This window comes from Hyposmocoma kahamanoa, unplaced genomic scaffold (genome assembly GCF_003589595.1).
Source record: "Hyposmocoma kahamanoa isolate Upper Pololo Valley unplaced genomic scaffold, ASM358959v1 100021, whole genome shotgun sequence".
NCBI lineage: Eukaryota > Metazoa > Arthropoda > Insecta > Lepidoptera > Cosmopterigidae > Hyposmocoma > Hyposmocoma kahamanoa.
In genome coordinates this window covers 2,325,836-2,340,513 of record NW_020653200.1, presented here as the reverse complement: position 1 = coordinate 2,340,513, position 14,678 = coordinate 2,325,836, and the positions used below count along the sequence as shown (strand labels likewise).

The 14,678-nt window shown below is 36.3% G+C and overlaps 1 protein-coding gene across 6 annotated transcripts in view; it reads right to left on the bottom strand.

The window, feature by feature from the left end:
- LOC113231250 (tyrosine-protein phosphatase non-receptor type 61F) overlaps nt 1-14,678 on the bottom strand; it is a 125,249-nt gene that overhangs the window by 18,061 nt on the left and 92,510 nt on the right. For all 6 annotated transcript variants that reach the window (XM_026465519.1, XM_026465603.1, XM_026465827.1 and 3 more), the window contains exons 3-7: nt 12,973-13,235; nt 11,455-11,680; nt 9,848-9,997; nt 241-391; nt 11-146 (exon numbers count right to left, since the gene is read on the bottom strand). In XM_026465519.1, the coding sequence (XP_026321304.1) occupies nt 11-146; nt 241-391; nt 9,848-9,997; nt 11,455-11,680; nt 12,973-13,235 (926 nt within the window). The remainder of the gene's footprint in view (nt 1-10; nt 147-240; nt 392-9,847; nt 9,998-11,454; nt 11,681-12,972; nt 13,236-14,678) is intronic.

Below are 14,678 nucleotides of genomic sequence, written 5' to 3'. Positions count from 1 at the left end.
GTATACGCACCCTTCAGAAAGGAGGGCCTCATTAGGATCATCGTCCTCGTCGTCCGCAGAAGATGCGGAAGACGACGACTCGCGTGCCGGTGGCGTAGGAGGTCCTTCGTCAGAGCTGGACTCTGCTTCTGGGTAGTTCAAGTTGCCTGTGAAATGTTTTTGTTAATGTGTGAACAACATGTACCCAATGCGGTTCCTTTACGATTTACACGTAGTTTCATTTTAGTGAAAAGACATTACCCATGGAAGCACTTGCGGGGATCGCTGGTAAAGGCCTTGCTGGGGGGCGTGTTAGACTCTCGGCGCGAGGTGGCGGTGGCGGAGGCGCTTCCTCCTCGGCCTCGGCCACGGTACAGTACAAACTCTCATTGTCCTCCGATTTCTCCTCTTTCTGTATATATAGACACTGTTTAGATATATAAAAGAAGCAGCTTGCTCCCGAAACCCCCGCCTGACGGCGTTGCTTCAGAGTAATTATCAATAGAAAAGCTCTAATGTAAAATAACGACTACTCACTATTGATGAGTTACCGTTACATCTTATGCTTGTACAGTCAAGAACATCAAGCTTGACACTTTGTACTTTGGACCATTCTTATCATAAGCGGCATAGAGTTGGATTTAAGTCTTAAGTGTAAAGCTTGACGTGCTCTTGACCCTGTACCGACGAAAACAAAAAAGAGAGATCAAGTTGAAGGATTTACTTTGCATGTATAAAAAAAAAATACCGAGAAGCAATAATACGTTGTGAACGTATTGTTGGTACCCAAGGGGATGAAGTAGGTGGGTTTGGGGCCATGACACATTTCAATTGTGACCAGAATTAGAGTTGGAAATGTTATGTTCGTTATGCATCGTTGAACAATTTAATTAAAGTGCCTTGTGAATGACAGTTTTGTAAAACATGCTATAAATTCTAGTCAGTTTTCTTTAATAACATCTAAGAGTATGCGTAATACAGGGTTACATGTTAAGTCGAAACCTTTCAATACAGCACTTCTACAATTAAAACAGTTAGATATACAAGTAGCAAATACTTGTACAAGATTTTCCAAACGTGGTGGTGGTGGTAGTCATTTTTTGTCTTAATGTATCAAATTCGAATTAAAAATATTGTAACTGTTATGCTCTGGCCACACAGAGGCGGCCGCGGAAGGGCTCCAGACGCGGGAATTTTTGTAATGTACGAATTTATATGAACCCTGCCACACTCAAACGCACGAACTCGTACATTAAAAAAAATCCCGCGCCCAGAACGCCTGCGCGGCCACCTCTGTGTAGCCTGAGTATAACCTGGAATTTTGAATAAATCGCGTCATAATTGAGGCTATCAGCGCAAAATTTGTATAACCAACAATTAATTTTTGTCCTACGATATTACTTTAAATTATACTAAAGTACATAATTATTATATGTATATTTGGATGCAATTTTCATGAAAAATATAAATTTATAAAAAAAATATACACAAAAATTGCATCCAAGTACGTAATAATTATGTACTTTAGTATCATTTAAAGTAATATTGTATAAAAATTTATTGAATGTGGGTTACACCACTTTTACGCTAAATAGCCTCAATCAAGAATTACAAAAAAATATATTGTGTAGACTCAATACAAATTGAAGATCTACAACTGATTACATTTTTTTTTTAATAAGCCCATTTTGTCCCACTGCTGGGCTGCCAGCCCAGCAGTGGGACTGGGATTTTTTTTACTTCATATAGCCGCCGTAGAAAATTTTTTAATGTTGTATATTACAACACGCGATTTTCTGTTTCGGCAGCGGTCTACTTAACGTCTAGAACCTATGAATAAATATGTTTTATATATGTATACGTACACACAAAATATATTGTTCATAAATATTAAGAAATAAATCTCATTTAAATACTTAATTACGTTTTCATTACTTTTTTCCATTTTTGTTTTTTTTTTCCTTATATATGTACTCATAAATATTTTTTTAAATATTTTACTTCTACAATAATACCTAATATATTATCCTACAATTTTAGGTCCTTTTTTTATGGAATTTTAACAATGACGAAGATTTGACGTATTTTCAGTTTTCACTTCTCTGAGTGCTATTAATAGGCTATAATAACGTAGGTATTTTGGATTTTGTATAAGAGTGGAATATCTGTTAGGTAGTAACTATTAAGTAATCTGTACCAAGGCCACGACATTTTCCCTGTGAACAATTTGGCTAGGCATGGGCTGCCGCTTCGCAGAACGTATCGTGATCACAATCCGGCAGAACATGAAGTAGCCGTAATAAAAAACAGCGCTGTTTTGCAAACCAGCTAGCCGTAAAGTGGTACAACGCTTTATACAATACAATGCGACTTATACATTTCGTGTACAATCTATCGAGAATAAACAGCTATTACGCTATTAAGTCCAACTAAAGCAATAAGGTTTTACTGGCTAACGTAAATCATTGTTTGTATACCCTATGACAAAATATAATCTCAAATAGTCAACAATCGAAAGTATTTGATCCGGTGAAGAATATAACAAGAATTGTCTTGTTCTTAACAATAACAGACAACATGGTTTGAGTTAAAAACGCATGCGTTCCTCAACTTGACATTGGCGGTTTACCGATATGGTATCGATGGGGATGTAACATTATAAAGTAGAAGTACCGTACATAGTCATTTTTACTTGACATTGGCGAAATCGGCGTTTGGTTCGATGGAGCCATACCATTTAAAAGAAGAAGAAGAAATACTATCCTCAACAAATGCTTTTGGGGATTTTTTCAATATTAGCTGTAACAATCTATCAATGGATAGGCATCCGTATTACATACTTAATTTTGTAGTATAGGCTAATTTGTTGTTATAATTGTAAGTCAATGGTTAAAACCAATATATTTTTTTCAACTGATGCTTTGTAGCTTTTCACATTAAGGCAATATATATATATATATATTATTACGTCCTATACTATACTATTTGCAGTGTTCCCACCGGAACCAATAACTTTCGATTGGGGACAGTTGTTTATGTTGGTCTTATCCATCCAATAAACAGCCCAATAGAGAAGGACATCAAAGTTACCTATAGGAAATTCATTACGAAAAATTCGCTACTATATAATGACTACATAACTATATGTATAATTACGAGATAACGATATATTCATTTATTTCATTAGGTGCGTTGTAGAAAGATTTAGTATTATAATTATATAAGTAGCGTTGGTCATAATCTTTACAGATTAAGTAAAATTCTATTGGGCTATTTGTTTGATGTATATAATACAATACATTAAAACCAAACTATAATAACACTAGAAGTGTAATTCCGGTCTGTTCGGCGAATCAATGACTACACGTCAATCGCAAAGTAGGGTAGTAACATTGTTATTTTAGATGTACTTAAATCTTAATAAAATTCGAAAAAAATAATATATCAATATTCCTGAGCTATATTGCAATAACCTTTGTCAAATGCAGTATATACTTACATACTGATATTTTTATACCAGTATCGCGGAATAGTATCTCGATCATGAAATAGCAATTAAATGCGACTTTGTATTGTATATATGTAACGTTATATTTATAAATAAAAAAATACATAATTTTTACACAGAAAAACATTTAAAAAATTTTAAAACCAAGCGAACGCTTCAATTCCATTGCGCGCGTGACGTGCGCTGAGCATATTGAGTTCTTCGCGACATTATGCCAATGTGTGCATACATACAATACGCGCGGGGGGCGCGCACACTTGTAAGCCGCGCTGCCACATTCGTATGGAGTTACACTATTTGTCTTATTATACTATGGTGAAAGCGTCCATATTGTTACGATGAAACTTACCGTTGGAGCTTCATGGGCAATAAAAATTCAAACAAAGAAAATTACGCGATATAATGGTTTTAGATAGCTCTTAATCTTTTCGTAGCGGTTAAGTTGTTTTTAAATATAATAATACTGCAAATGAACAAAATCTTCGTCGATACATGATGAAGCAATTGTTAAGTAGCAGTCGCTTAAGGATTTCGATAGTCCATTTCAGTGATTAGGTATTATTAGATATTTATTTATGCAAATTGCATACCTAATTATACTACCTCTAGAGATTTTTTTATATACATACATTATTATTGATACAAATAGTATAGTGGCGCGATTCAAAACCGTGCGTTTGTTAACTTACTATACAGTCCTATTCAGAATATCCTAAATTATATGCCTAGTGAATAACTCACATAGCTTACGATTGGTGAAAATAACCAGTTCTTTTTTAATTTTGATGTTTTTTATTTTAGATAAGCCGCTATTATACAAAGCCACCGATTTATGAACTGCATTTTGTTGAAAAATCTAATCTATAGATAAATAATCTAAATGCGACTAGGAATTTAGTGAGATCCTGATTATCTATGAATATAAAATTTAACTAACAATAATAATTGCACATTCCATATCTTTCGATCTAAATTCAATGGAAAATGTACCTTAAAATTAAAACGATAAGGTATTTATTATCAAATGTTTGCAGCGTTAATATTATTTCGATACCAACTGGGTACCACTCTAGATCGTTTTGGTTTCAGATGTCTTAAAGACACATCAAAATTTATATCTTAAAAATTATTAGATTTCTTTTAAATCTACTTCGTATAAATGTCATATAATCTACCTATACATATATAAGGACTATCAATCCATATTGATATTATATAATACTGATAATAAATAAATAAAAATTATGACTTTTTTGGTATATCTTACAAAGTTTACGTCAAACACTTATTTCTATAAAAAATGTAGTAAATGTTGTACAATATACCTATACCCATGGCACTGTATCGATCCATATTGACTTATCTTTAAAGATAGTTTTTTTTTTCAGTCCTGTGCCATTGCAAAGCATAGGCCTCTACTAGTTCATCCCAACCTTCGTTATCTCAAACAGTCTCTAATAGCATCACTATAATGTTAACTAAATTTATACATAATAGAAGTTATTATGATGTAGGCATTCGCTAAAAATGGATATTTTTTAACTACCGGAGCTTAACAAAACTACCAGGGAATTTTCAATGATTTTACGTACGAAAGTGGTTGCTAGAAAGGAATATGATTAAAAAAAAAAAAAGGAAAATAGAGAGAGAGCGCTCTTTATAAAACAAGTTTGATTCCATTATCGATGCTAAGTAATTAAACTCATTGACTGACATGTAAACAAAATTTTACTGTCCCAAATATTCAACCCGATTTTCTTCAATTTTCCAAGGCAACATAATTTGCTACCATTTTATACAATGTGTTAATTTGCATTCTCACCATATTTACAGAGGTCATTCTATATTCGAAACTGAACCTAATTAATTGCGGTTACCAAGTTTGATCCAAAGATCATTGACTTGCATTACACATGCCACAAGTACCGGCAACCTTTTGAACAACCTTTTGCGCAGTATGCGCAGAAAATATGCATTTTAGATCTATTTGGTAGCAGGGTACGAGTAGAGATTGGCGGGAGTGTCGTATCGAGCGCGTGATTGGTAGATCATCAGTCGACATCGCGCATACGTTCTAGTTTCTCACGAAATGCAACATGGTTTGTGTGTGATGTAAACAGAGTTAGTGCAAAAAAAAAAAACCGCTACCAAGTGTATTCAAGTGCGTTCTTATGGCATGATGTGAAACGTTTAGTTTACGCAGATTACGAGTGTCGAAGAATTGCGCATAAAAATCGTCTCTGGTTTCTTTCTGTTTTTTCTATTGTGAAGAATGTGCTAAGTTGAAACGAAACTCTGCATATCTGTGGTTGGCTCCGGTGCAGAGCCTGCCACCAGCTGTGCAGCTAGGTACCTACTTTCATGTAACCTAAAGTTGGTAAGTACCAAATCTAAGTTACAAAAACATCTTTTTTCACTAAAATTTTCTAAGTAATATAAATAATAAGTAAACTATAACAATACTAGTACATAAACATGATTTAAAAAAGCTGCGGAGCTAGGTACTTCTACTTTCATGTAGCCTAAAGTTGGTAAGTACCAAAACTAAGGTTATAAATAATCTTTTTTCAGTCAACTTTTCTAAGTAATGTAAATAATTAGTAAATTATAACAATACTAGTACCTAAACATGATTTAAAAAATAGGTAAATAAGCGATTGAGAAAGATTACGTATCGCTCGGTGAAGCGAGTGGCGGGGTCACTATCCTCTGCGGTGAACGCACTTGGGGGACAACCATACAAAACTTTACTAGATACAAGCCAGAATATTGAACAGAATATTTTTTAAATATTTTTAGATGATTTAGCATTATTTCTATTATTAATTTCTTAAATATGGCGAGAATGTAAATCAACACCCTGTATACTTTGATAATCAAAGGGTCCACTAGAAAAATAATAAATTCTTTGTACTAAATAGTATTACTTATGTTTGTAACACAGTTTTTGTAACATACATAGGTACAAAAAATGAGAGCAGAGAAATTTCTCGACAATAGCAGCGGCCATAAAACAATATTATCAAATTTCTAAAGCGTATTCTACTGACGTTAAAATGTTCTCTACTATCTTCATCATCAATCCACTGCCTCGGTGGCCGAATGGTTACCATACCGGACTGCCACGCCGAGGTCCCAGGTTCGATTCCTGGGCCGGGAGAAATATTTGTATGGCCTATATTTATTTCTCTCGTAAATTTGGGTGTAATTTGTGGTTGTCTATCTGTGTGTCCATGGCACCCGCGATACAGGATTTCCCTAGTGCGGGGCTATGTAGAGTGTGTGCGTTATTGACTAGTCTTATTCATTGACTTCACTTCCACTGTCCACAGTGGCAATTTTATTAAAAAATTAATGCTTTTTAGAAGTTTCTTAAAGTCAGTGGAAATTGCAACAAACAAACAAATAATAAACTAGAATATTAAAAAATGCTCAATGGCGTCGTCGTCCCGACTGGATAATCGTGGAATCGAACAAATACAGGACCCAAGGAGGATCCCATTTGACAGAGCGGTGTTAGGGAAGTTGTGCCATAGTTATTCGTTGGTAATGCTTAAAAAGCCTGATAATAAAAGTTGTCAACAAGTGCGTCTCCAATAATACTCGCATACGGTGCAGATAATGGACCCTGAGTGTGGACTAGTCCACAAACTGAAATCTATACTCGGCTTTAGTCTCAGAAACAAGATTTGCAAAAAAGAGAACTGTCAGAGACCGAAAGTTACAGAAATAGCTTTAAAAGTTAGTAGCAGTGGGCTAGTCAGGTCTATCGCAAAACCGACAAGCGTGTCGAGTAGTGTGGGTCAGCCCCGGCCAGACGGCGAAGGTCTGCGCAGGATGGTTGATAATGGTAAACATCGGGCTTTTGAAGCGCGCCATAGAATGCCTGTGTTCAACAGAGAACTTCAGTGGGCTTATGGTAATGTTTAATAGAATGATGACATGTAAATTCAATTGTAAAAGCCATGACCAATTTGGCTACAGTCTAGTTAAAGTAACTGGAAATTTGCTTAATATTCTGGGGTTAAATTTGAAAATTCCTTGGTAGTTTTAAATGTTTAAGCAGTTTGTAATCCTACCAACGCAACACTCCTATGAGAAATATGTACATTTAATTGGATTCAAATATTAGTACACAAAGCTATCGTTCAAAGTCAAACATTTTTAATCATAAAAGTTTTTTTAACGTCACATGAGACATAAAGCTTCAGTTTCCATTGGCCGTGCCATGAAACATTTAATTGTAGTTGTCCTTAATCCCTGTATACGAAACGTTTCAGATTCTAAATCAGAAACTTACGAACCCTTTAATAAAAAGCCATTGCTCGAAAAGTATTTTATATTTTCGGTAAACAGTACGTGCAAATGGTATTTTTCGGCACTGCACAAGTGTAAATTACCTTGTTTTTAAAGCACTTGTGCTTTTTACAAAAATAAATTAAATTTTTTTATTGACAAATGCTTTCTTAACGATTGGAATCAATTCGAACGACTTTATATGTAGAAAAGTGAATAAATAACAATCTACAGTGCTTCTATTTTATCCGAATGCACACGAATATTAATTTCCATTATTAGATTTAAAATCTATAGTAATTTGAATTTTGAACAATGTTCTTTATTGTTGTTTTGTTTTATTTCCGTGTGAACTATATAGAGCTGTAAAACTATTTCCCTATTTTAAACAATATTTACTCCATGTCAATAAGCAAGTAACAATAATCTCAGTACAGAGTACTAAAAAAACTGACCTCAAAAAGTACGTGGAATTACGTCTATTTGCTAAGTTTTATTGAACTATCCTTAAATTCGCCACTATACAGGACTTGACACTGGAGATAATAAAAATCGGTTCTCACTACTCAATGTATATTGAGAGAAAAACGCCTTGAATTGGAGAAATCGCAAAATCAACCATAAAAATAATTGTTCCTTAGTAAAATTTAGGCGCTATTTATAAAAATTAATCTTCATGCTCATGTAGGGTGGCTGTTCATACAGCCACCCGTAGAGGTGAATGATTTTCTTGAAATAGAAATGGGACCACTATGGAAGTACCCCCTTTCCAACAAAAAAAAGATGAAAATCGATTCATAAATACTGGAGTTATCGCGTAACATACATACAAAAAAAACAAAAAACATACAGTCGAATTGAGAACCTTCTCCTTTTTTAAAGTCGGTTAAAAATATAAAGGAAAGGGAACTGACTTATCTTTTTATATCTTAATTATTTTATATTCTTTTTTTAAATACAATACACGTTTTAGGATTTTTTGAAAATAACCATAGTCATCTTTCTTGAGCGTATCGACTTCTTGTAAAAAATACAATTACACGCTGTAAATTATCTGTCGTGCCTGTGACTTTAGCGGCTTTCCTCCCATTGCATAATAAATAAAAAAATGTAATATTAGGAACTCTATATACTTCCAAGTCGACTGAAAGCGGTCTGTACGACGACAGCCGAAACACGAAGTTTGTTGAGACACATTGCGAAAATAGAAGCACTGTCAGTTCCGTTGACTTTTCATTTTGTTACGATTACTACCTATATATTGAGAAAGTAATCGCGTTTGAAATAGCCTACTTTCCTCCCTAGTTACACAACATACTATAGTTATTACGTCAGTGCTGCCATGACGGCGGGTATTGTACTACATCTTAGGATACAGGTTTCTTTTAATTGAAGCAATGGATGTTGTATTCATACTACTATACCTTCATATAGTATCTGTAGTACCCGTCATCCATAGAAATGATTCATTATTCATTTGAACTTTATTTCACGTGGCATAAAGTAATTTTGATTTCTTTATTATGTTATAGTTCCATATCTTGATTTTAACAAATACATTTTTTTATTAAAGCTCTTATTCATAAGCGTGTTAAAGTTGTTATCATTTTCGAAATAGTAACAAACTGAATATGTTTAAATTATTAAATTTAATTATTTAATTTCATGATATACCATGCTTTGTTGATGCCTTATGAGAGATACATTCCAAACCTAGAGCCTAAGACGTTCTGTTAACTGTAATTTAATTTATAAATATTTAAAAGTTTGGAAATACCCTATTTTTTTAAAAGTGATAAAATTAAATACATATATACATATGTTTACTATAAAACTTACATTTGCAATATCAATGTAAACAAAATACATATCTTATAATGAACATTTATAGCTACTCATTGCATAATGCTCTAATTACTATTTAAATTTGTTGTGTTAGAGAAAATAGTCCAAAAGCTATCGAAATCCTTAGCGATAGAGGAAGCTACGCCGAATGGTCCTAAAGACGTCACGCACGCGTCTGTACGCCATCGTGACACGTTGACGGATCGTAGGTTGCCTTACCCATGAAGGATCGAGACGTTTCATTCCTTCTATAATAGCTTGGTACGAAAACCTCAGCTGGTCCGGAGTCTGGATCAAACCCATGCGGTCTTTCCGCATCTCCAATAGTATTTGCTGAATGTTTATGCTGTTGGGGCCCTCTTTCTCGATCTGTTTGGAAATACAGGGTGCTTAAGATTACCTAATGCACGAATGTCGAGTGCAAATCACATAGGGTCAAAAGCAGCGCAATCATGGGTCAGTAGTAGTTTTGCAAGTTGATTATCGTAAAAATGGTATGTTGAGGTGAAAAAAGTCTATAAGATAATTAAATTCGTATAACACAGATGTAACGCGGAAACAACAATATGCACAAAGAACAATGGCGAAATTATTGTTAGAGTTCTTAAGCGTTTTCAAAGGTCCTATTACAAGTTTCAATATATAAATGCATTACATTTGTCAAATTATATTACAGACCTAAGTCTGGAAATAAAATCATATGTAAATGAATGACTAATTAGTATGTAACCGGACTGATATATCTACAACTATTAGTTTCTTAACGTTGAGCGACACCTAAGCGTCAAAAAGAGATGTTCAATACCTACATACGTATAGATTGTTCCACATTAAGTTAGTTCGACATTCGACCGTTTTGCAGTGATTAACTACTTTATTACAAAAAACTAATGTAGATAATTCCTTCTCCAAATATGCCACGCGAGAAAGTGACAAAAAGTTCCCGATATCGTAATATACCGAGATAGATGGCATGTTTCCCAAAAAAATAATTTGTGCTTGTGTTACCAGGACATGGTATGTATTAATTCAGTTTTCTTTTGTAATGGCTTAACTTCATACCCTTTGACCATACCTAAAAAAATATATATTCCTCTGAACTTTCGTCACGTCACAAACCCACAACATCATTCAGGTTCTATTAACTGTGTTTAAGGCTTCTGTAGTTTATTTTGATATAAGAACACACCGAAAATATTTCATTAATTATGTAAAATATAACCTCCAAAAACTTCAAACTGGAATATCATTAATTCCAGACTTCTCAGAATAGTAAACTGAAAACTATTCAGGTTGAGGTGAAAAGTGTTCAGGAATTAATATTTTCGCATATTTTACATAAACAGACGCACACAAATTACTTATGTAAACAAAATATTATATGAGAGTTCGCCATTGTTCTTTATTGTGTGCATTTTATAAAAATATTTCAACCAACAGTGGCCATCATAAAAATAACCCTTATTAAGATCGTCTCAAAAGAATTTAAAATTGATTCGTTTAGACTATCATTCATCCAAATGATTTTTTTTGTATTGGTCAAAAATCGTAAATAATACCATACATAGGTATAAATCAATGTCTGTTTCCATTCCATTTTTAATCATCCAATTGCGATAAAACTTTCGTGTTGTTATGTATGTAGACGCCCGCAAAAGTTTCTAAAGTATTAGAAGTATTTGAACATCAGGTGGGCCAGTTGTTGGAACAAAATGAGTCTGCATCCAAAATGGTGACTTCCTTTTGGTTTATGCCGTTATGCCTTTTTGGTAAAAATCTCAAATTTATAAATAATCGCCGAAACTAGCAGCATACTAGGTACTTACAATGACGAGGCAAGAGTCCACCAGGCAGAAGGTACCGGAACGGCCAATGCCGGCACTGCAATGCACCACAGCAGGGCCAAATTCGGGATTCAACGTGCCAGATTCTTGTACTTTCTTAAGAAAGTCCAGAAACGCTGTAGGAGACGAAGGGACACCGAAGTCCGGCCACGTAGTATAGTGAAACTGAATAATCTCACGAGATTCGTGTGTGTCCATGTCTTCGACCCTAAAAAGGATTTCAAAACAATAAACATATGTTATTCTACTATGTTTGTAATGCAAATGACCTTAGTGACATGGAGGTCGAAAAATTGAATAGGTATTCTGTAACTGTTGTGTCAAGCAAGTACTTATAGCCAAAGTAATTCGGATTAGGATTCGCATGTGGGATCTTCTATCACCTCATGCAATATATTGTAAAAATTGTTTTGGGATATCTTACACATGAGAATGTTACCCACGAGGAACCTCATTATGTTAATGGCTCTAATTCGTTAATACGCTAAAACAAATAAAAACAGAAGTAATTTAACAGGGTTGTGATTGAAGTTATATGTTTTACTGTCCAATAGATTCGCATTGCACAACCAGCGGATGCTACCGCAAAACCGTCGACTCTGAGTCCACTACCAAATCTCCTCACTGGTGGTGGAGCTGTAAGACACGCTCACTTCCTGACGCCGAAAAACGACGTCTTTCCAGTTCACAATAATCTAAGCGGCTGGAGGGACCGGAGCATATCTAGTTTATCCTCTACTAGCTCTCCGGGCTAGTGTCGGAGATGGCAGTCGCAGTGTCCTGCGACAATGTCCGGACATAGCTTATACATAACATACACATACATACATAACATTAAGTTGGACTTAAAGGGCAACTCACGTGTCCAGCACGTCTCCTCGCTTCAGGCCCTCAACTAGACCGCTACTAAGACGCGCTAACTGCTCACGAGACAGACGTCCCGGCCACATGCAACCGGGGCAGACAAACATGTCCATTTCTGCAGCTAACCATAAACCCCAGCAAGTACCCATACCCAAGTCCCGGACCGCCAGAGACGGATTGGATCGCAAAGGCGGATCACTGGCAGAGAGCTTGGCTCGGACGCCCGGTGTACCCTGGTCTTGCCATCGAGCCCGTAGTCTTTCTGGAAAACCCTATCTCTCGGGTCAGTAGATAGGGGTAGGGGTGCAATGCGCAACGCAAAAGAGAGCGTGCCTACTGCTCCGGTACCTATCTGGAAAACAAGGAGGGTACTGTACGTGCACCCGAAGCGGCTCACCCGAGGCACTAGCCTCTCGAAGAACCGGATGAAGTCAAGTGACAGAGGTCTGTGACAACCCTGTACACGGGCTGATCTGGGGTCAGAACCTGAGCATGTAAGGTTCCTGTGCGCGCCCAGGTCATAGTGCCATTCCCGCATAAACAAGAGGTTGATAGGGAGGGGCACTATAAACAAAACTTAGGTAGAATGATATGGGACTGTCCAATAGATTCGATGATGTTCGTTTGGGTAATTACCTGAAGAGCCGCGTAACGTAGTAATTAAAGTTTTGTTCCTCAAGTTGCTCGATGCTCAGTCTGACGGCAGTGAGCTCTAGTTTGTACTGTTCCCCAGTGCCCTGGGGCCAGTACCAATGACACTTTACTTCATTTTTTTCTATAGTTTTGTTGAGCATCAAAATGGCGCGTGACTTTTGCTCCCATATCATCAGCCAGAAGTGGCCGACTGTGAACGAAAGTGGACCTTGCGTGAGGATGTACCGTCGTTGGGCTCGTTCCATCTGTGGACAATAATACATCTATGTTTAGAATCGCGATCTTACAGCAAAATGACTTCAATTGAGCTCTATTTTGTTATTTTAAATCGATGATATATTATTGACGTTTTCCACGCCTGTTTGAAGAGTTGTGCTATTGTAAAAAGGGCTTATGATTCAGGAATGTCGAGAACATTTAGTGGGTATAAAGACACTCCTTTGCCTTTGCTCATAACTCTATTGTGGATGACGTGTAAGCGGTGAGGGCGGATTTAATGAGCCGAAGTTTCATTTTTTCTATTAGTCGGTGCGGCAGCGGTACGGCATCGGTATTGCTCGGTGTACGCGGTATACCGGAAACCTAAACGATCCCTTCCCCCTACTGCCGGAACCGCGCCAATCAGGAAGCGCACGTTGAAATATAGGCGCTCGGTATGCTTTCGGTACGGCGTATACCGCGTACCGATACCGCATCGCTAGAACACCGACAAATCCGACAAGTTAAAAAGCTTAAAACTGAAAATATCCGATTAAATTGATTTTTCTCAAATATGTTGACAATTTGAGCGCTCTCAACGTACAGTAACATCATCATGGAACAAAACTTGTTGTTTATTATGTCTGTTTGCCAGTAATATAGTCCTGGGTGGTTGTTAGTCAGGCGTGATGATATGTATGTACAAGAACGCAAAATCAACCTCGAACCACTCGACAACCTTGTATTAGTAGGAATTTGAAACAGATGAATGAAAAAAATGCAAATTCTTCTTTTTTTTAGTAAATTTGTCATTATCTGTATCTAGCATAACAGGGAGCGACATATCTATGCGAGAACTAAGTATCTCGCGCGTTATGTCGCTCTCGAGCAAGTCGCGCTGAGACGTGCTCGCGCTACTGGCGCCGTCATACAATTTTGGTGGATTTAAATTTCTGAGGTGCATTACCGGCACGCCATTTTATCGTTTGGTTAGCTGGCACTACATAGGGCGCACTATAAGTTTCCGGACCTGGTCACTTACATAAACAATATTTAAAAAGTAATTAGCACATTTGAAAATGGCACTCTGGCTGTGAATACAGTTTCTTTCATCTGACTGTCACTTTTTTTTACATTGTGGCGTCATTTTAGAAATTGGTTGTCTACAACAACATGGATTTAACTCGTGAAAATTTTCGTAGTATGATTTTCTACGACTTTAAGTGTAATTTAACAGCTCAGCGGAGCTTCGCCCGGCTTCAAACTGCTTTTGGCGATGAAGCACCATGCAAGACGACTATTTATAGCTGGTTCGCAGAATTCAAACGCGGTCGTGTGAATCTCAGTGACGAATTTCGTGATGGTCGCCCGTCTACTGCTGTGAACAACAAAAACATCTATGCTAGATACCATGAGATTCGGGCATCTTTAGGCATAGGCATGAGTCAAATACAATCAATACTACACAAACATTTGGGTGTGAAAAAGCT